Source organism: Ips typographus, linkage group LG14 (genome assembly GCF_016097725.1).
Source record: "Ips typographus isolate SLU linkage group LG14, UJ_Ityp_2.0, whole genome shotgun sequence".
In the NCBI taxonomy this organism is placed as follows: domain Eukaryota; kingdom Metazoa; phylum Arthropoda; class Insecta; order Coleoptera; family Curculionidae; genus Ips; species Ips typographus.
Window position 1 is genome coordinate 4,064,338 of NC_138435.1, and position 22,881 is coordinate 4,087,218.

Sequence of the window (22,881 nt, forward strand, 5' to 3'; positions counted from 1 at the left end):
AGCCCCAAAGGCGAAGCAATTGATTGGTTTGGCGCAGAACATTGCCTTATTGTCGGCTCCTAGACTCTCTTTTTTACATGTTTATAAACTTCACCCGGAAACCACCGAACACCAGTTGACTGAATATTTGAAGGCAATGTTCGCTGAAGTTGAGTGCGAGAAACTAAATTCAAAGTTTCCCCAATATTATGCGTCGTTTAAGGTGTCATACAACAGGACAATCTGACAAGGGCAATGGATCCGGCTATATGGCCCGCAGGAACCCATGTAAACAAATTTTATCATGGTAAAAAACTTCCTGCCCCGATGGCTAAGAAGGGTGACTGAATGGCTTACAGGCTGGCGTTGAGGAATATTTTAATTATGTTTTTTAAAAAAGAGTGAGAATTGTTCTGTATGTAATTTTGTATTGGTACATTTGTGATGTATATGTTTTATGAGTGCTAATGTTATATTTTAGGCTATTGTAATTGTTGACTTGCTGCACATACATTTCATGTATAATGTTGTCAAATAAATAAATCTAAATCTAAATCTAAATCTATACAGCGCCATGTGGACACGACGCAGGCGTCACCGACACAGTTGCCAATTTCATCTGTCTGGTTCGCCGACTGATTTGGCCTTGACAGCTAAAAATAGATTTCTTGGAACAGGAAACTTATTTTAATATTCAGGCCAGCCGTATTTTCGTTCTTTTTCGATCGCTATAGGAGCCACATTAGACAGTTTTTGGTGTTCTATATTATATACTGATCGTATAGTTTCTGCGTTATTCATTCTAATATTAGACACATGTCTGACAATCACTGAATATAATGACATCAATACTTTTGTTTCTTTTTCAATACTTCATTAACTCAAGCAAATTGATAAAATAAATGGCTGAACAAGTTTTGTCAAACATTGCAATATAATTATAAATCGTTTATTAATTTATTATGTGCACTTTGACTTGCATTTCTAGACTATCTCATTTTAATTATAATACCAGTCATTGAGTATTTAAAATTACTATTGTTATTATTTTATATACGTGATTTATTCCTTACATTAACAATGTTTATTGAGTTGGGTCATTTTTCAGTGTCCTCAATTTTTCAATAGGTCGTTAAAAAGGAAATTTTGCTATTGTTTGTTTAAAACTTTAAATTCTAGTTTTTTGGCCGAAACAAATTATAGTTTTTAAGGTGGCAAATTAAAGAACGTTCTAAAGAACGCTTATATATTAAAAATGCCTGTTATTTTTGTTTGACAACCAAGTCACTTAAATTTTACCGTAAAAAAGCCTTGCCTATAATTTGTTCAGTCTATAAACTAAAATATTCGTATTTTCAGACGGTCAACTGATTGGTTACAAAAAAATCAACTTGGCACAAATGTAATTTTCTTAATACCAAAGTAAAAAAATGCATTATTATTTGATGCTTGTAGACAAAAACTATTTGCTGAGTCTAATACATTATATTCGTGTGCCAATATGAAGAAAAAGTTTAAAAACGTAACCTTACCAATAACTGTCTAATATCAGGCATTGTGCCTAAAAACACCATCATATAACTATAATCCGTGGAATTGCAGAGTGCCGCAGAAATTTAAGATGTGGTAAAGTTGCATTTTTTTAAATGCCTTATATTACATTTATTTAAGTAATTCTATTGTTTGTAAGAACGATTTGTTAAATGAATGACACATCTAGCGAGCACCGTCTCCAAAATGCCTTTTGCACCATGTCAAAATGCCTTTTGTGATCCTTTTCGGGTAAAAAATGTTTTAACAAAGTTTGGAATAAAATGTCTGCTTTAAATTTAAATTTAATACAGCATATAACTAATCGTTCTTATAAAGAATTAAAACTATTCACAAAATGTAATAAGGTAAAACTACCAATAGATGACGACCTATAAAAAGTCTGAAAAACTTAAAAATGAACCCCCAGATGAAGGGTCAAAATATTTGAGAAAATTTAAATCAGTATAGTTTGTCCAAAAACAAGTTATTCCCAATGAAACTATTTAGAGTATGGCAGCCGGAAATCAGTGTGAAGAGAGAGAGAGAGAATTAGCTATGTTTGGAAGAAACTGAGTACCAATGTAACTTTGCGAGTGTCATCTATTGGCAAGATGGCCATGTCATCTCTTAGTAGAGCATGTTGTCTATTGCTTAAAACGCATGCCATCTTTTAGCAAACTGGGCATATTTATGTAAGCGGTAAACACACTTCAAAATAAATAAAAGTTATAAATTTGTTGTCGAACCTTTTATAAAAAAAACTGCTACATAGGTCGATAAAAAAGGCTATGGCAAATTATTGCATACAATTTATAAAGTTTGGCTATATGTTTGTACTTACTTTGATGCTTCTCACAATGACAGACATTATGTTGAACGGTTTTAGTGGGAACAGGCAAATTAACTTCAGTTAATTTAGGTATTGTTGTAAATGCGGGTGGTTTAGGTGGGACTGGTATTTCATCATCTGTTTCATCAAAATCTGAATACACATAATCTGAATTGCGTTGCATTCGAGTTTTAACTGAAATATTGTTTTCAAGTAGTACTGCCTCCACATCTGTTTCAGCTTCTTCCAATTCTCGAAGTTTATTGGTCGCTTTGTGATAGTCAGCTAAAACGCACGAGGTTTCCAGATGCTTAAAATGACTCCTAGATTATTAGGTTCAACTTACTGTCATGAAATTTGACTATTGCTACGCATTTCACACATTTATCCAGGTTTAGAGGTGTATGAGTTTTGACAGCTTTTTCTCTTGACAGGGTTGATTTTAAATACGTTGGCCAAGTGCAATATAAAATTTTATTTTCTACAACTAGCCAGGTGCTTGATATCAGGGCCATTGACACAATTCCATTTGTAGATTCTTCCGGGAAATCAACAATAACATATGATCTATAAAATACATAATTTTTAACACAAGAGACAAAATACCTCGGAAAATACAAAAACTTAATTTTAAATTAATTGTAACAACAAAAGGCCAAAATTTTAGTTTAGTATGTATGTACATGCGTAATAACTAATAACTTTATTATATCTACGTTAATACACATCTAATATGAGACACATTACACATTTTGCCCAACACAATTAATTACCCACTCACTTTTTTTTTAAAAAAAGTTTAGTATGGCAAAAATTAAGGTAAAATAGTATGATACAACAATGTAATAGAAAGGTAAATTTTTTAAATGTGACAATTGGAAGCACCCATAGAAGCATATGTCACTTCACATTTCTATTAATTACATTGTTAACGTCATCCCATTATTCTATTATTTTTGTTATATGTAAAAACCTTAGCAGGGGAATCTGAGTAGGATAAATTGAAAAATATATAAATGTGTTATTAATAAATCAGTTTCTTTTGCACTTTAAAAAAACTGCAAAATAGGTCTACTCCACAAGATTATTGTGTTTGTAAGTAAGTGAATTTTGAAACTACATTTTGCTATAAGTTGAAATAAAATCTTTATAAAAATTTATAAAAATTTGTTTCTAATTCTTTGATAAGTTCTTCTCTCTAATTCTCTAGTTCTTTGATAATTCTAAAATAGTCAAAACACATGTCAAAAATTTGACAATGTCAATTTTGATATCACATTCTGACGACTCAGAAAAAATGCTACAACTTTGATAAACTATGCTGTCAGATCAAAACTAATGGAGTTAGCTATTGAGTAAAATATAAAGAATCACCCTGTACTTACATCTATAAATATAACAACTCAATAAAAAAATGTTTCTGATGCACCTCTAATACATAAATATGTTTTTCCTTCTCAAAGGCCGTGAATTAAAGGACAACAAAAGTATGTATTTTCCTCAGAATTTTCTCCTTGAGGTAATAACATTCCCTTACATTTAATTTTCTCATGTGAAAAAGTTATATCAATTTGACTAAGGACAACTTTATATAATAACTATTTGTAGGATAAGACACAAATGGTTCTAATATTAAAAGTTTTTTCCCTAAAATAAAAATATGGCAATTTTCAACATAGATGTTATTATTATATTATAGTTTCATCTGTTAGGAAAACACAGCTATTACCCCCTGTACAAGAAAATGTCCAATCTTTATGAATTAGCTTTGGATAGAAGGTTTTATCACCAATGACTCCTGAAATTCTTCCAGATACACATGTTGCCTTGATATTATAGTTTACATTAATTTCTTTACCTTCATAAACTCTGTTACAAATCTGTTGTAAACTCTGATTACCTTTTCTTAAAAATCGTTTTAGACACCCAAGATAATTCTCAAAAGCAAAACTGTTTACATTATTTAAGGATCCAAATTTAATGGCATCAGCTGGCGAGTGAATTAAAGCATGTACAGGGTGGGCAAATAAGCGAGGTAAGCGGCTATACCTCCGAAACTAATGATCGTAGAGAGTTACGGTAAAAAAATTTATAGAATAAGTAGGCAAGGGAAAATGCTGGAAATTATTTTCAAGTTTCCAAGATGGCTACCAGAGGGCGTTCGCGCCATCTTGAATTACATAAAGTTACGTTTCTTGTGAATTTCCCCAATGAATGTAACAAAAAAGTATTTGCGTTTTAATGTTAACATAAAGTCGAACATTTTTTAAAAAAAATATTTTTCTCTATCTTTCGAAATAAAGTGGGGGGGGGGGGGTATTTGAATGTTGTTTTAAATAAATGCCTGTAACTTCGAAACGTCTTCTCTCTTTAATACATTTGGATAAATTTGGTATCATTGAAAAGAGCATTTCTTGGGTTTTTAGGTTTCTTCTGATAATGACAGTTGTGACCTAAACGGCCGCCGATAGAGGGCGTTATTTGATATTATAACCAAAATAATGGATTTTCTCAAAAAATTTAAATGCAATGATATGACTTTTTGTAGACTAGAAAATAGACAAATGACTAACCAATAAGCCTGCGCAAACCGCATCTTAATATATTTTTTTTTTTTCTTTTTTTGTCATTTGTCTATTTTCTAGTCTACAAAAAGTCATATCATTGCATTTAAATTTTTTGAGAAAATCCATTATTTTGGTTATAATATCAAATAACGCCCTCTATCGGCGGCCGTTTAGGTCACAACTGTCATTATCAGAAGAAACCTAAAAGCCCAAGAAATGCTCTTTTCAATGATACCAAATTTATCCAAATGTATTAAAGACGTTTCGAAGTTACAGGCATTTATTTAAAACAACATTCAAATACCCCCCCCCCCCACTTTATTTCGAAAGATAGAGAAAAATATTTTTTTTAAAAAATGTTCGACTTTATGTTAACATTAAAACGCAAATACTTTTTTGTTACATTCATTGGGGAAATTCACAAGAAACGTAACTTTATGTAATTCAAGATGGCGCAAACGCCCTCTGGTAGCCATCTTGGAAACTTGAAAATAATTTCCAGCATTTTCCCTTGCCTACTTATCCTATAAATTTTTTTACCGTAACTCTCTACGATCATTAGTTTCGGAGGTATAGCCGCTTACCTCGCTTATTTGCCCACCCTGTACATTATAAACACAAAATTCAATTCCACAACAACAGAATGAGACACAAATAATTTAAGCAAGTTATCTGCATAAGAGTTATACAGGCCATTTAATTCAGTGTTTAACAAGATTGTCAGACCATACTTTAATAGCATCATATGTGAGAATACAGAATTAGACAAAATATCACCAAGAAGTGGTGTTATATACAATAAAAATTGTCTGAACTCTGTAGCTTTCCAGTGTTCTAATTCTTTCAAACTTCTAGGTTGTCGATTAAATTCACAAGGCCAAACTGTTTCGTATATTGTCACGAATGGAAAATCCGTTAGTTGGAAAGATGGACTGATTAACTTAAAAAACATAAAAGTATTCGAGGATTGCGAAATAATAAGCGCACGAGGCAAGGTCGCATCACGATGCACCGAATGTGTCATGCACCGAGTGCACCGTATCGGTGATGAGTCACCACCACCTGCTTTGCAGAAATGTGAAAAACAAGCGACAATAACAAACTGCGTCAGCCGATCAATCGGGTATAAAATACGCCGATTTTAGCAGTATAGGAGAGTGTGAACCAATCGACGGTAGTGCGGCCAGCTGACCCAGGAAGTCGCGATGTCGACTCTCCTCGGTCAAGAAGATCAAGTTAAGTAGTCCGTTCTCCAAAGTGACCAAGCCAGCCGCCAGAAAATGCTAAGTCCTTAGCTTATGATATGTAAGTACGAATTGTTAAATTGTCAACTTTTAGTGTGTTCATGACTGTATTGTTTGGTTAATAGATTTAAGTGTTTAATAGAAAACTCAGTGTTTGATTCCATCCTTAAAACTGAGATCCCGGCACGACGTTTATCGTCGTGAGTCAGTTTAATTAATGAATCCGAAAGGGCTCATAAATTAAACGTGACATTTGGTGGAGGCGCCGGTCTGTTTTGAGATGGATGAAAAACAATAGTTGAGTTTTTTATTTTTGACTTTAGTGATTTTTTGGGGATTACCTTTGCTATTGAAGCGCTCATTTGATAAAATTTTGGTTTAATATGGGTGGTACATCTTCAAAAGAGGAAGAAATTATTATCTCTCAAGCAGGAAACAGCGGAGGATTATCAAATAAAAACAAAAACACTGTTAAAAAAAAAGTGAATTTTTAAACCAGAAAAAATATTTTTGATTTTTCTTATCGTGAATGAAAATTACCTCTTTAAAACAAAAATATATTTTTCTTTTTGCATAATTAATTTTGTCCTACATTGTCATTTTGAATATTTGTTTGCTAAATTGTTAAAAGCAAGGAAGTATTACTGAAACGATCGTGTCTTATGTTAAAAAAGTCAAGAAATTAATGGCTAATATAACTTTACGTACAGCACTGGCCGAACAAAAAGCCCCGGCCATCCCTAAATTTACGTGTCCACCTACGTTTAATCCATCAAGTGATTGCCCCATTATATTTTTAAATAAATATGAAAAGTCCGCAAGATTAAACAACTGGACTTATTCTTTAAAGATTTCATTTTAATAATTATTTGGACCGACCAGCACAAGTTTGGTATCAAAAATAGGTAAATGATCCAAAAAATGTTTTGTAAAAAAAATGTAACATTCCCAGTATCCCAATTTTATGGATTACAATATTCAAAGCAAAATGTATGCTTTTAGCATTTCTATTTAGTAGAAGTTTGTATAAAAGTTAAGCTAAAAACATCAAATAGTTTGGAGAAAAAAAAATTTTGCATACTGCAGCATGCTATTAAATTAATTTTTACATGACTTCTAAATCTAAAGTTAAAAAATAAAATCCACACTGTAAAACAGCGGATTGTGTTATTTCGATGTCGAGGTCAAGCATTCCCGATAACGACAAAAAGTGTGCCGGAATGAAACTTCTAATTGTCGACAAATAATTTTTTACTTATTATGTGTAGGTACCAGCTTTAAATAAAAGCATAGTGCAGAGTTAAAGAGGATTTCGATATGTTTCTATCGTTTGAAAACGAACAGTACATAAAAAATCGAAGGTTATTATTTGGTCGCTTGCAAAAATCGCGACATTAGTGGAAAATAAAGTAAAGCAGACTAATTAGTTCTATTTGACGCCGCGTGCCGGTGTGACCGACTTGCTTTATTGCACTCGTCTCGTCGCATCGCCGCGAAGGTGTCGATAAGAAAACTGCTGATTGATGAATTTTAATGTTTTTTTTTTCTAAATGCACATGATAATTTACCTACATGGAATAACAAGTCGAAATATTGTATTGGCTAAGAATAATTAAATTTTATTTTACTATGGAAAAAATGACAACTGATTTGAAAAGTGGCTCAAGTTTTTTTTAATACAAATGGAAAATCATACATTTGTAATAAAGTATTTCTGAAGTGATATTTAACACATTCAACAGACATACTGCTCGAATGAGACGACAAGACCCACACATCATGATAATGTGACTTTATTTTTAATTTATTTCAGCTGAATTTTATTAAGTTAAATAATTAAGGTGAAAAACGCTAGCTGAGCGTAATACCTTATTATGTAAGTGGCACATAGAGTTTGTTTCTTTAACCGACCCATTGTAATGAGTTTTATGAGTAATAAAGTTTCAACTTACATGCAGTTGAACTATTTTTGGTGCATCTATACGAAGATGTCCAGCTCAGGATTCATAATTGAATGAAATAATTATTGAATTGCCAATGAAAAAATATTGGTATCTTTTATAAAGGAGTAATTTAAATACTCAAGAATTCAACAGGAAAAACAGTATAATTCAATGTTGGTAGGAGTATTAGCTCTCAAAGTAGTTGTTTCTGATTTTTCCCTTCTTAGTTGAGAAGTTTCTGATACAGAAAGGTCTGTACATGTTGATAAATATTTGTTTTAGTGCCACACAGCAATACTATTTGCTGTTATCGATGTTAGGGCGGTGCATGAACTTTTCTCAAAGAACAAACCAAAAGTATTTTTGAATGCAAAATTAGTAGCAGGCTGAAATGATTGTGTGTATGCTAAACCTTATACATACGTTTATTAGGTTTTGAAATTGGGTCTTTGAAGCAAATTGATACTAGACTTCTTTAAACTCGGATATAAAAAGGTCCATATAAAGTAGCTAAATTTGTCAATATTTTCAGGCAACGGAGATTCCTATTCCTGACAGCAACCGGTTATACGTTATCCTGGAAGTTTGCGTATTAGTTGCTTTAATCGTTTACCTTAATTCCGTTTATAGGATCGTCTCATTACGAGGTACAATAAGTTGTACAAATTTCTAGCAGACTGACTACGACTACTTTTTGAAACAAATATTGAACTGCTGAATAATTCAGAGTTACAAGTTACAAGCCCGATAAAGTCATAATGCTCATAACTAAGTTATAAAAATGATCTACTTTTATTTGCTTAAATGAATTATCCTACAGTAGGATATATTTTGTTTTTTGTGCACATGAAAAAATGCGATATATAGGTACGTACCTAACCAATTGATTAGATAATTCTTTTCTTATGCCGCAGGCAGATGGTGATCACTTTGTTATTTAAGTCATCGCGGTACGATCGTTAACAAAAACTGCGTATGGATAAATATCATTGTAATTCCATTTTGACATGCAAATTTTTAGCATATGAGAATAATTAAGAAAAATGGCCATTGTTATTACAAAAGTTAAGAAGTGTACACTTGAGTTTTATATCATGATTTTTCATTGTATGAGTAAATTGATTAATTGAAGACTTTACGAAATAAAACTGGGCTAAATACTTATTGAACATTGACAAGTAAAGACTGTATTGCACGGTCAAGATGTCAAGATACTAGTAGCAAATTTTGAAACTTGAACACTTGTCATATTAGGTTATCAGAGAAATTTTTTCCCAAAGGTTAATAAGTGCACCATGCTTAAACCCATGGAATTCGCTGATTTGGCCAGTTCGGAATAATATCTCAATGAGACCAGACATTGTTCAGTACAGACCGAGTAATGCATAAAATGCAAAATGCAATTAAAGTACAATAATGCGGTAATAGACGTATTACCTTAGGCATATAAGTTGTTTATGCATTTTTGCGAGGAACGCAACTAATTCGCGAGCGATGAGAAATGAATGTGTCGCTGCGCGCATAAATAAATGACTAATTTAAATAGTCCGAGTTAGGAAGACGGTTTACATTATGTGCATATTGATTTTCATTACGTAATTTTTGAATCAACCGAATCATTCCCAATAAACGCATACTTATATACCGAATGCTACGTTTCACCAGTTTCGGGTACCAGTAGTACCCCAAACACAACAAAGGGTTGAAACATCAGAAGTGAATTCTGCTGGCGCATCTTCTGGAGGTGCGTTTGGACCACAAACTTATGGGACCACCTGAATCCCACGCAAGTCAGGTTGTCCGCAATCCGGCACTGTGCCCGAATCCGGATAACCAGGCGCAAGTGCGAGCAGGGGGGCCCATTAATCCTCAAACTAGAGATGATCTAGAGCAAGCGGTAGCACAGCCGTTTGTTGCTCGGTTAGAGCCTTTTGGAAATATAGGGAAGAATATTCCATATTCTGCTTATCAGCAGCAATAAGGTCTACTTGACATTTTGATTTGATTGATAAGGTCTACTTGACATCTGAGTTTTTAAACGTGACATTTTTAGTAAGACAAACTTTAGCCTTGATTCAGCTTTGTAAGGCAAAGTGAAATCAAGACAAACAATGCAAATTTGTGGTAATGCAATAATTAGAGTTTTTTTTAATACGCCAGAAAGGATTTAAGTTAATCATTTAATACCTACTTGCATTTACATACTGATGGCATATTTTTATTTTTAAAGAAATCAATGAGGGAAAAGCATTTGATTGAGGACATTATATCCAATTTTTGATAGAACAATCTTCTCCAAAAGGATTTGAAGTTGGTTAGAGACGGTTAATGTTTCTGTATTTTTTGAAACAGGCAAATACGTTCTACTTTCCATAAAATGAAAACTAGAGCGTCTCATACTTACGGAGTTCAAACTTTTTAGTTTCAGGACCGGATTCCTGTTTATTTTAACATGTCAGTTAACTTCATAAAGTAATACGTAACACTGCATGCAGAGTATACTTTGAATATAAGTATATTAAGCCTTAATGAACACATATTAACCTTTGTTCCTATTTTTATTTCATGTAAACGCACACATGAGAGTCAACAAGCCAGATCGAAACAATACCACACGTTGATCCTGCTCTGTTGAAGACATTTAATTTCTTCCACGACTGTTGACGTTGGTATACATCATCATTGGACTTTTACCCACGTCACATCCATCAGTTTGATGCAAGTAATAAGGAATACGTACGTGGCATTTAGTTATGCGCAGTAAACATCTTCGTGGTAACAGTGAACTATTCTCGGCTTAACAATATTGTGCTCTGTGTTGCGCTATTAAACTATGTTAGATTTAAAAAATTATTTAAATGGAAGCGATGTAAGGCAAATGGAGTAAAGTATTTTACGCACATTCAATAATTGGTATTTTCGAAGACTAGATACTTATTTCTTTATAATTCTACTCCATTATCCTTTTCTGGGTTTATTAGTGTTAGTAAGTTATTTGTGTTGATCATAAGCAATACTGTGCTTTAATCATAATGTACTTAATAGTACCGTAACTTATCGATTGTTCTAATGGTTTTTATGTACGTCAATCTGAAATTTTGGTTTAATTGTATAATACTGTTACAAGTTAGATATTTTTTCAAGATGGTTGTTTTTAAAGGGAGTATATAAGTGTCCTTTATTTTAAAACTGGGGACCAGTTTTTCTGGGGCGGAGGCATATGTCACGAATGGAAAATCCGTTAGTTGGAAAGATGGACTGATTAACTTAAAAAACATAAAAGTATTCGAGGATTGCGAAATAATAAGCGCACGAGGCAAGGTCGCATCACGATGCACCGAATGTGTCATGCACCGAGTGCACCGTATCGGTGATGAGTCACCACCACCTGCTTTGCAGAAATGTGAAAAACAAGCGACAATAACAAACTGCGTCAGCCGATCAATCGGGTATAAAATACGCCGATTTTAGCAGTATAGGAGAGTGTGAACCAATCGACGGTAGTGCGGCCAGCTGACCCAGGAAGTCGCGATGTCGACTCTCCTCGGTCAAGAAGATCAAGTTAAGTAGTCCGTTCTCCAAAGTGACCAAGCCAGCCGCCAGAAAATGCTAAGTCCTTAGCTTATGATATGTAAGTACGAATTGTTAAATTGTCAACTTTTAGTGTGTTCATGACTGTATTGTTTGGTTAATAGATTTAAGTGTTTAATAGAAAACTCAGTGTTTGATTCCATCCTTAAAACTGAGATCCCGGCACGACGTTTATCGTCGTGAGTCAGTTTAATTAATGAATCCGAAAGGGCTCATAAATTAAACGTGACAATATTTTAAGTCGATTTTCCAGAAGGTGCAATTTCTCTGGTGTTAATCGATATAACCTGCTACCATCCCTCCATAAAAACAATAACTTTCTCATAACCTCCAAACAAACACAATGCATATAGTCTACTGGGAAACTTGATACCATTCCAACACCTAGGGCACATATAGGACTTACACTTTTATGGTAATTACCATATTTTCCGTCAAGAAAATCTGCATCTTGTCTGAGGGGCGCACTAGAATCTAAAAAGACCATTCGACGAACAAATCTTCCTTTGACAGTACATTTGTCACATCCATGATATGAATTAAAGCTCATTGTAGCCTTCACATGAGCTCGTGCTGGTGCATCACAGCAAAATGATCTACACTCAATGTCAATAAACTTATGGTTTGTAGTTTTTAATTTGTTTAATTTCAGGTCATTAACTTCTACTACAAAATCTTCAAAAAACTCATTTAGAGGAGGTTTTGATGGGCCACAGTAGAGTGCTACAATAAAAGGTGGTTCCTTAGGAAAATTAGATATTTTGCACAAAATAGGCCAAAAGTTTTACTTTGTGCTCTTGTTTATAGGCAAGCCACTATGTTAAAATCTAAAACACATAAAACAGGATTTGAAACATGTTTGAGGACCTCATATTTACTAAACAATTTTCTAATTTGACTTGAAAGACCAAAATAATGATATGAACCATCACCCATATTCTTTATGTCAATTTGTCTAGGAGTTTGTAAAATAGTTCGAGCATCTTTTGGCAAATTACTTACTGATGGATTTGTGGAAAACCATTGCAACAACTCATTAATGGCAGAGTGTGTTACATTATTTTTAAGTGACCAGTGTTTTAAAAATGCTATAGTTTCTTGAGAAGAAGAAGTTGTAGTAGAGTTTATATTTTTATTATCACCAGGCTCATCATCACTATACTCCTCATTATCTGAATTACTTTCACTCGAGCTTTCACTAGATAAAAATTGTATGGACTCAGAAGATAAACAGACTCACTTAAAACAAAAGATTGATTGGTTGTAGCCTCCAAAGATTGGTTCTGATAGTTCGACCCCACAAAAGTAGTCCTAGTAGTTATTTCAGAAAGTGATATGGGCAAAAAATTATTCTGAGATGAGTTGGAAGAACTAGTTTCCTGAATAATTTCTAAATTACTAGCAACATCGTTGACAATAGAGGAATGCTTTGCAGAACTATTAAATGTTGCTGTACTTTTCACAGGAGAACAATCGCCTAACACACATTTCACCTGCTTGGCAATTATTCGCCTTTCCTGTCTTTGACTGAGGTGTTTTTTATTATTATTCATGTTTATTTAAAGGCAGCTAATCGAAAAAGCCAAAAAAACTGAATGAAGACAAAACTTTAGTCTAACGTTTCTGATTGAAAGCTTGACATCGTATCGTAAAATGCACAACACACACTAACAAACAATTCTAAAGCATACAAAAAATAAAATACAATTTACAATTAAAATAGATTAATTTAACCAATTTAACTATCCACTAAACAAGGTGACGCCGGACGGCAAACGAAACGAGTTTGTCAATAGTGTCACACACGTCAACATATTGCGGGAAAATCAAACTATTTGTGAAACGATCGGCTTTAATTGGCCCGAAAGTACTAAAATGGGCCCTGAGCTATAGAAGAAAGCCGAAGGCGCACCGCCAGAGATGAGATATCTGTAGTCTATATCCGGAAAACCGGTACACGTTCCGCTTCTGATTTGAAAGAGGCAATATTTGCCATAAGAAAACCGCTTGTGCCGCCGTTCGGCCGCTTACTTGCCAAACGGCTTGTGTTTGCTGGGAAGTCTTAACTACTGTAAATTATATACCTTTTTCCATTGTTCACCAGTTTTTTGGGTACCTCCAATAGAATTTATAGCCTTTGCAGCTTGTTCCCAAGATTGTCTTTTTAAATTTGGGCTTTTCCCCACTTTAAAACCTCAGAACTTTCTAGCTCAGTTAGAAGTTGAATATATTGCTGTCTTGAGGCTTTCTTAGACATACCTGAAATTGATTTAAAAATTAAGTTTGGTACTTTATCCTAATTTTGAATTAAGAAGTACTTACCGTTGCCGGCAAAAAAACTGAAAAACTCCAAAAGCCCTTTAAAATTTACATAATTTGTGAGGTTAGGTCGGTACTTCTCCCTCTGGTTTGGTGTGGCCATAACACAAATGCAATGTTGTCATAGTGAAGCTTGAAATTTTATCAATCAATTGTTACTTACAGTTTTTTTAATCAAATGTGACCAAAAATTGAAATAGTGGTAAATTTTTATTGAAATTATTTCAATATTGATATTAAAGTCAATGGATTTACGGCATAAGGCTGAACATCTGCCTATCAAGTACTATAATTGTAAAGAAAACATCTTTGTGCTGCTGCAATGTTCTTTTAAAACAATAAATCCAATACTTAATAAATATACATTTTTAGATATTTCGTTTATTCGAACTTACCCCTTCCTATAAATACCATTTCAGAATAATGTAATTGTTCCACTCTGTGAAGATGTACTATCAAATAGTAATACCAAACCACGGACAACGCCTGTAATCCCTTGGGTATTAAGTTCATATTGTGCACCCGAGCATCCACTGTGACGTCACCCGGCGTATCGCATTGAGATCGCATCATGGATCTGTTGTGATGTCAAATGCCAACTTGTCACTTGGCTTTTGTTTTTGTTTTGTTGTGTCAGAAAAATTAACATGCAGCTAAAATAATTGTATTTTTATTACAATAGTCTAATAATTGGTGAAGATTATACACATAAATTCAAGTAAATGTATATTTTTCAATGGTCATAATGCACACAACGCCTGAGAGCCCAGGTAAGATTTCAATGGCAATTTCATACTTAACCTAAATAATCTCTGGTGATGCATCACTTGTATACATTACTAAAAATTTGTCTAGTCTGACAATTTTTTAAGGGTGGTTCAACTAACAAATTGGGCCTCTTTCACAGATCTGTATCCTGCATATGCTGAATACTTCACTACTTTTCCATGTGGATGAGAAAATATAACTTTTATGAAGAAATTAACCTAAGAGAAGAACAAATTACCCACTAAGAAGATTGCAACATATCAATCAAGTTGAAGAGTGAAATTGTGTGCAATGGGTTCAACTAAGTACTTACATTAGAACAGTGAATAAAAAAGCAAGGTTTAAGGTCAGTACATTGATTCTACTTAAATTAACATTCAAATGAAAACCAATGCAGTTTTCATTATTGTTTTATGTTTAATAATTATCATTGTACACTTTAGTAAACGACATTGCTCAACATTAAGTTAATATGTATTATACAATGTCTTTGTAAAGTACATACTGCATAAATTTGATGAAATGGAAGGGACTTAAGCCTAGTTTATAAAACAAAATTTAATTTTAGTTATAGTATTAATATTAGGACTAAGAATAGAATCAATGCTTATGACCCAAAGAGTTTGTAAAAAAAATAATTAATTTTTAGTGTTAGTAATAACTGAATTCACTTAAAAACTAAAATTTTTTTATGGCTAATACTAAAATTAAATCTTTTTGCCCTTTTTGGAACTGCAGTTTGGTTAACCTGGCATTGACAGATAAATATTATCACAAAAGTGATAGTTTTTAGGTACAGGGTGATTGATTGAATTTTGACCACCCCCTTAACTTTCTTAATTTTGATTTTAGCAAAAAACGTTAAATACAAAACTAGTAGATATTTAGGTCTACTTTATTTTTAGATAAACAGTTATTATACAGGGTGTCCCAAATTTGAGTAATAAACCAAACTTATGTTCTTTTAAATACGATGACCAACTTTTTATCCGATATTTGAATTCTACATCAAATTCTAGGCCTAATTGATGTAAAATGTCTGTATCGGTATTCAACTGTTTCCGCAGCAGCGTCGTTGATTGGTTGAATTTTGACCACCCCTTTAACTTCTTTAATTTTGATTTTAGCAAAAAACATTAAATACAAAACTAAGTAATAGTACATAGTATTACTTAGTTTTGTGTAATAACTGTATAATAACTGTTATACAGTTATTACACAAAACAGTTATTATACCCTGTATAATAACTGTTTATCTAAAAATAAAGTAGACCTAAATATCTACTGGTTTTGTATTTAACGTTTTTTGCTAAAATCAAAATTAAGAAAGTTAAGGGGGTGGTCAAAATTCAATCAATCACCCTGTGCATTATTTTATTAACTTTTTTGTTTTTGTTTTGGGTTCCAGCTTAAAGAAAAAGGATTGCAGCTACAAGCTACAACTTTTTATTTAATATTTACTATTTATGTACTGGCACTTGTCAGTCTATATGTTATGTAATAACCTACATACACTTATCATTTATAATCACCTTCAATTTTTACAGTGAATACTAATACTTGAACTAAATTTCTCAACTGGTACACCCTCTCAATAAAAAGGGCTGTACTTTTTCGAAAAACACTTGGAACCTTGTTCTTATAGGATGTTTTGGATTCTACCAACAATTCTTAACATATTTCATGCAACATAGTCCATACTGATATTCAATTGTTTTTAAACAAATGTCAAATACACTTTTCAAAATTATAAGTCCCAAAACTTTTACGTAAAAAAATTGAAAAAAATTAAAATCAGCTATTCAAAATGAACTCTATGGACTGTTACAATAACCAAGACGGTTTATTATCTTTTTACATTTTTTTTTAAATGTCATACATAATTTTTGAAGATGTTAATCTGACTTTTGGAAAATTATTGGTTTCAAATTATCAATATTTACAGGACAATTGTGGTACAAGTTGCATAGAACAATACTTAGAATTGGTTGTTTCTAGAATCCAAATTATAGAATAATAAAGAAGTGTTGCCATTTGAAAGATTAAAAATATTTTAAATACCCAGTTTTTGGGCCCTGTATAATTTCAATTCGTACAACACAAGCAGCGGTTAATAAAATTAGAAACATAGGGGTCCGAGAATTTTTGTGAAAAGGTAGTCTTTTTAATTTTATTGAACTTAGTTATGCATGTTACAAAAGCACTGTATGTAGTGTTATCTAAATGCATGTTTGAACGAACAGTAATAATCTAATTCATATAAGTGTCAATTCTTCAGATCAAATGATGGCTACGAAGTTACTTACATGGTACAACATTTGCTTATCTAGTACAATAATTGTAAAGCAAACATACAGGGTGTACAAACTCAATGCATTGGCATTGCTATCTCAGAAAGTATAGTTGATAGAGATTTAGTTAAATGGAGGCCAAGTTGCGCATTTTATTGATAAATAATTTGGTAAAAAAAATTCAAAAAAGTTTTATTACATCCGGAGATATCCGACAAAAACCGGAAAACTCAAATTTCTGGTTTATTTTTTTACCACTTTAATCAATGGCACCTTCGGGGGGCGCTTTTTTATGCTCTTTAAGAAAATAGTTTTAGGTTTTAGCTCCGACATTTCTTTTTTTAAATACCAACATCAACTTCAAATTTTCAAATACGGACCTCAACTTTTTAGTTCACTTTTCAGTAGCCACAGACCTTCTGAAACTAATAATGTGTCACACTTCAAAAAAATATACCTAGTGTACCTACTCGTATTATGTATTTGGTATTTTAAGATTTAAAAAAAAATTAAGCAATTGAAATTGATATGTTGTCATAACGAGTAGATAATTTAGTTTTATATAATTTAATAATTAGGTTCATTGCTCCTTCGAAAAAGAGAGAGAGTTTCTTATGGTACTTTTCATTTACAAAAAAATATGTTTTTGGTTAGTTATTTATTTTTCGGATACTCACATGTTTGAATTCGAGGTTGAGTTTTGATGAAACAACTTAATCATATCAAACTAAATTATTTACTAATTATGATAACATGAATTTCAAATGCATATTTGAAAAAAAAAACAAATACCTACCTAAGTACACTAGGTATAATTTTTTGACAAGTGTGGCACATTTTTGGTAGGTTGGTAGCTACTAAAAAAACGAAATCAAAAGTCCCAGTCCGTATTTTAAAATATTAAGTTGATGATGGTATCTATAAGACGAAACGTTGTATCTAAATACAAACATTATTTTCTTAAATAGCATAAATTAATGCCTCCAGAAGGTGCAATTGATTGAATAAAATGAATTTCCAAAATAATCAATAATAAAGTGGTAAAAAAATAAAATAGAAATTTGATTAATTGTTTTTGTGGGATATCTCCGGATGTAATGAAATTTTTTTAAATTATTTTTTACCAGATTATTTAGCATTAAAATGTGCAACTTTGCCTCCATTTAACTAAAGCTCGATCAACTATACTTTCTGAGATAGCAATGCTAATGCATCTAATTTGTAACACCCTGTATTTGTGCAGCTGCAATGTTTTTTTTAACAATCCAATACTTAATGAAATTCAATTTTTTGATATTTTGATTATTTGAGCTTACCATTTTCTATAAATATGGTATGTCTCAGATGGGAAGTAGTGCGTACATTCTGTGAAAATAGATTTCTAGTTTCTACTATTCAATGTAAAAAATAATATAAAAAGTTTTAAGTGCATATTGTGCATTATTTCAATTTGAGGAAACAAATTTAGCTGAATAAGCCATGTTTAATCTGTTATGTCAACTAAAGTTCGAATTTGTCACTTTGCTTTTGGTTTTATTTTGTTATGTCAAACAGATTCCCATGCAGTTAAAATAGTTATATTTTTAATTTTAATACAATACTTCAATAATAGTTGAAAATTATACACTAAAATCAAGTAAATGTATATTTTTTGAAGGACATAGAGCCTGCTGGTCTAAGTAAGATTACAATGCCAATTTCAAACTTCCTAGGTATTTAACCCTGCTGATGCATCATTAATACACATTTTTCTCGTCTGGTATTTTTTAAGTATACTTCAAGTAGCAAATTAGGCCTATCTTACAGATCTGTATCTCGTATATGCTGAATACTTCACTACTTTATCATGTGGGTGAGAAAGCATAACTTTTATAAAGAAATTGACTTAAACTCAAATTAGACTCAAATTACCCACTAAGAAGTACTACATTAGAACAGTGCATAAAAGAGCAAGTTTTAATGTTAGTTAACTATTTTTACTGAAATTGACATTAAAATGAAAAGCATTGCAGTTTTCATTATTGTTTTACGTTGACACAAAAATCTCAACAATAATCATCATTATTTACTTTGGTAAATTGCATTATTGAACGTCAAATCAATATGTATTATATTTAGTGTCATCTAAAAGCATGTTTAAAGTAATAGTAATAATGAGGTAGTTTGCAGTGAGTACAAATGATGAACTCAAGACACCGCTTGTATGAGACATCTTCTATCTTATCTTATGAGTACTATGATTATAAAGCAAACACCTTTGTGTAGTTGCAGTGTTTTTAAAACCAAGTAAATTCTTCTGAATTTTTAGATAATTTGATTATTCAAGCTATTCCCTTTCTATAAATAATATATCAGATAGACAGGAATTAACAATAAAGGTGATTTGATTATTTTTATTAGAGTAAACTATTTGGGTAGCTACAAAAAGTATCTTGTAAAGCTGTGACAGTCCAAATTTTCTTTGTTTTCTAATGTAACACCCTGTATATTATTGAATTTTTGAATTTACTCATTGATTGATTAATCAGGAAGACTTGTTACATCTAGCGCGCACCGTTTTGTGATCTTTGTTTTTTATAAGCTATGTGATAATGTCAGTTTTAATTTAAGCTGGGCAATTTTTTTTGTTTTGACTATGCATTGTTTTGACTTGTTTTGACTATGCAGGGTGGTGCATAAATTCGTGGCAGATAAAATATTGGTATTTTTAAATAGAACCACATTTTTTAATACATTTTAAATTCTACATTTAATTCTAAAACTTACAAATTCGATGCATTAGCATTGCCATCTCAGAAACTATTGTTGATAGAGCTTTAATTAAATGGAGGCAACGTTGCGCATTTTATTACTAAATAATTTGGTAAAAAAAATTTAAAATTTTTTATTACATCCGAAGTAAATTCCAAAATAATCATTAATAAAGTGGTAAAAAACAAATAGAAATTTGACTTTTTCGGTTTTTGTCGGAAATCTCCGGATGTAATGAACAGTTTTTGATTTTTTTTTTAGGTATTCAGCTGAAATCAATTAAAACACGTTGACGTTTTTTATGTTCTTGTCGTAATATTATTTTCTTTGTTTCAGATATTCTCCCGGTGAAGCGAGATGCTTAAAAAGTCGTACAGGGGAACGCTGAAATTCTTATTTATTTTTCTAATAAACTAAAGGTTGGGGCGCGGGGTTTTGGGTAGTTTTATTTTCTATTTCGATTTGCTGTTATGTCATATGCAGCTTTTTCCTATCCGCAATATCTGGCCGCATAATTTTTATTTAATGTCCGACTATATGGTGATGTATTTGAAAAATTGTCATTTCTTTAAATATCAACCTACGCATGGCGAACTGAGTAACTGTGCAGAAGTTGACATTGGAATTGAACCAGACCAGCAATCAGTCATTAATATCTATCAAACGTACAATTTATTTTCCAACTGATTAATATCCTACAGCAAAATTAACTTTTTGTGTCTTCCCAGTTCCGATTTATATCGAAGAATCAACCTTTTATTGTAAAGTTTGCGTGTGGAACCAAACTAAGTAAAAAGTGAATTGACTAAGTTTAATTTAGTTAAGTGCAGTGAAAAGTAATAGTACAATTAACATGTGAATAAAAGCAATTAACAACAACTGAACTAATCTAATCTAGACCTAATAAGAGAGAGCCGCCAAAAGTCATAACTGTCTATTGTCACTTTACCGTCACACTTCACTAAAAGACAGCTACAACATTGTTGCCAATTCACATACAATCAACACTTCCCCTCAATACAATAATTAAAACAAACCAAATCAGAATACATTCATGTTTAAAACATGTTTCGAAAACAAGTTACATGATAAACTTTTTGTTAATACATCAACAACCTGATTATTTGTGTCTACATACATGACCTTAAGTACATTATCAGTGATCAAGTCTTTAATATAGTTAAACTTTACATCTACATGTTTTAGCCTTTTATGTTCAGACCTGGTTGTCAGTCGCATGCAAGATTGGTCCGTCTTTTGGAAACTCAAATCCTCCAATAAACTTACCAACCATACTCCTTCTTTTGCAGCTTCACACAATGCTACAAACTCTGCCTTAGTAGATGACAACGCCACAGTTGACTGTTTTCTTGTTGTCCAAGATACTACACAACCAAAAATCTTGAATAGATATCCAGTTGTGGATTTTCTTCCTTCTAGATTACCTGCCCAATCTGCATCTGCATAGCCAACTAGCAGATTATTATCATCATTTGGATAAAATAACTTATATTCTACCGTTCCTTGGAGATATCTCAAGATTCTTTTCAGTTTTTGCCAAAGTAGTTGTGAAGGTTTTGATTGAAATCTACTACACAAGTTTACTGCAAAACAAATATCTGGCCTAGTCGCCAACATCAAATACATTAAAGAACCTATTAGTTGTCGTATAGGCCAGTTCTCTTCACTTGACTGATTTTCAGTATCAGTACACTCATTAATCTCAAAACCTCTAACTTCCATTGGTGTTTTCATTGGTTTGCAGTTACTCATATTAAAACGACGTAAAATGGACTCAATATAACTTTTCTGACATAAACACATACCTTTTTCATCAAATTTAATATTTATTCCCAAGAAATTCTTTAGTTTTCCCATAATTTGCATCTCAAACTTGTTCTGTAATTTTACTTTTAAATCATTTATCTCTCTTTTGTTATCACTGACAATTATTATATCATCAACATATAACAGCAAATAGATGTTTGATTCACTAAGTTTCTTCAGATAAAGACATGGATCACTATTAGACTTTATAAATTGTTCACTTCTGATGAAACAATCAAATTCATTCATTTTGTTCCAGCAAAAAGGTGCAGGCTTAAGACCATATAGAGCCTTATTTAATCTGCAAACTTTCCCTGCATTTTGGAATCCTTCAGGTATCGACATATATATTTCCTCTTCAATTTCCCCGTGCAAAAATGCAGACTTTACATCAAGTTGCTCTATGTGATAATGCTTAAAATTTGAAACAGCAAGCAAAGTCCTTAACGTTGTTAATCTTGCAACTGGTGCATAAGTCTCATTATAGTCAAAGCCCTCTTGTTGCAAGAAACCACGTGCTACTAGTCTTGCCTTATATTTTAATATATTTCCTTGTTCATCCCTTTTAATTCTAAACACCCACTTGCAGTTTATTAGTTTCTTATGTGGTGAATTTTTGCTATATGTCCATGTTTTATTACGATTTAGGGATTCAATCTCCTCTTCAATGGCATTGAGCCAAAAGACTCGATCTGACCTTTCTTCAATCTCACTGTAATTTCTGGGTACTTCATCCACAAATAATGTTGCATTTAAAGCCATATGTTCAATATCTTCATGATCAACATAATCATTTAAATAAGTTGGTCTTCGTCTTAATCTATTACTTTAAACTTTTATTATCATTAATCCCATTATCACTGTCTGATTCCTCACCATTTTGAGGTTCTTCATAATCATGTGTTTCACCAATCTTATCATCTTTTTCTTTATCCAATTCTAAGTTTTCTTGACGATCAAATCTTTCATTTGAGTCACACACTTTATTTATAAAAGTAATTGTATCATTGTTCAAGTTTTTTATGTTATGACTCCATCAAAAGTAACATTTCTGGCTAAAGTTATATTTTTATTTACAGGATCCCATAGACGATAACCATTATCTGAATATCCTACCATTATTTTTATTTCACCTCTTACATCAAATTTTCTACCTTGCTTTTCTTTTGGTATATGACTGTAAGCAATACATCCAAAAGTCTTTATATTTTTAATATTTGTTTTTTTTTTGATAAAACA

The 22,881-nt window shown here is 32.0% G+C and overlaps 1 protein-coding gene and 1 long non-coding RNA gene across 4 annotated transcripts; one reads left to right on the forward strand and one right to left on the reverse strand.

Annotated features, from left to right (window-relative positions):
• Positions 1-246: 246 nt before the first annotated feature.
• Positions 247-14,247, reverse strand: LOC145737506 (uncharacterized). Of its 3 annotated transcripts, XM_081992211.1 has the most exons (5): positions 14,009-14,247; positions 12,093-13,945; positions 2,688-2,908; positions 2,354-2,626; positions 247-632 (listed from the first exon to the last, which is right to left on the reverse strand). In XM_081992211.1, exons 2-5 carry the CDS (start codon positions 12,134-12,136, stop codon positions 595-597), a joined length of 576 nt encoding a protein of 191 aa, XP_081848337.1. In that variant the 5' UTR covers positions 12,137-13,945; positions 14,009-14,247; the 3' UTR covers positions 247-594. The 3 variants fall into 3 exon arrangements, 2 of the variants coding, with proteins under 2 accessions (XP_081848337.1, XP_081848336.1); XR_014180403.1 differs by lacking the exon at positions 247-632 and having other exon boundaries at positions 661-2,626; positions 13,771-13,945; XM_081992210.1 differs by lacking the exon at positions 247-632 and having other exon boundaries at positions 663-2,626.
• Positions 14,248-14,615: 368 nt separating this feature from the next.
• On the forward strand, positions 14,616-20,694 carry LOC145737434 (uncharacterized). Its single transcript, XR_014180373.1, has 3 exons — positions 14,616-14,775; positions 14,913-15,119; positions 20,152-20,694. It is a non-coding gene; the product is annotated as an uncharacterized LOC145737434 (long non-coding RNA).
• The last annotated feature ends 2,187 nt before the right edge of the window (positions 20,695-22,881 follow it).

Bases quoted from the DNA above. Each gene is read 5' to 3' on its own strand.
- LOC145737506 (XM_081992210.1), bottom strand. From the start codon at position 12,136: ATGCAGATTTTCTTGACGGAAAATATGGTAATTACCATAAAAGT. The intron at 2,909-12,092 runs GTAAGTCCTATA...TGTATTTTATAG, and splicing joins ATGGTAATTACCATAAAAGT to ATCATATGTTATTGTTGATT. The intron at 2,627-2,687 runs GTAAGTTGAACC...CGTGCGTTTTAG, and splicing joins AATAGTCAAATTTCATGACA to CTGACTATCACAAAGCGACC.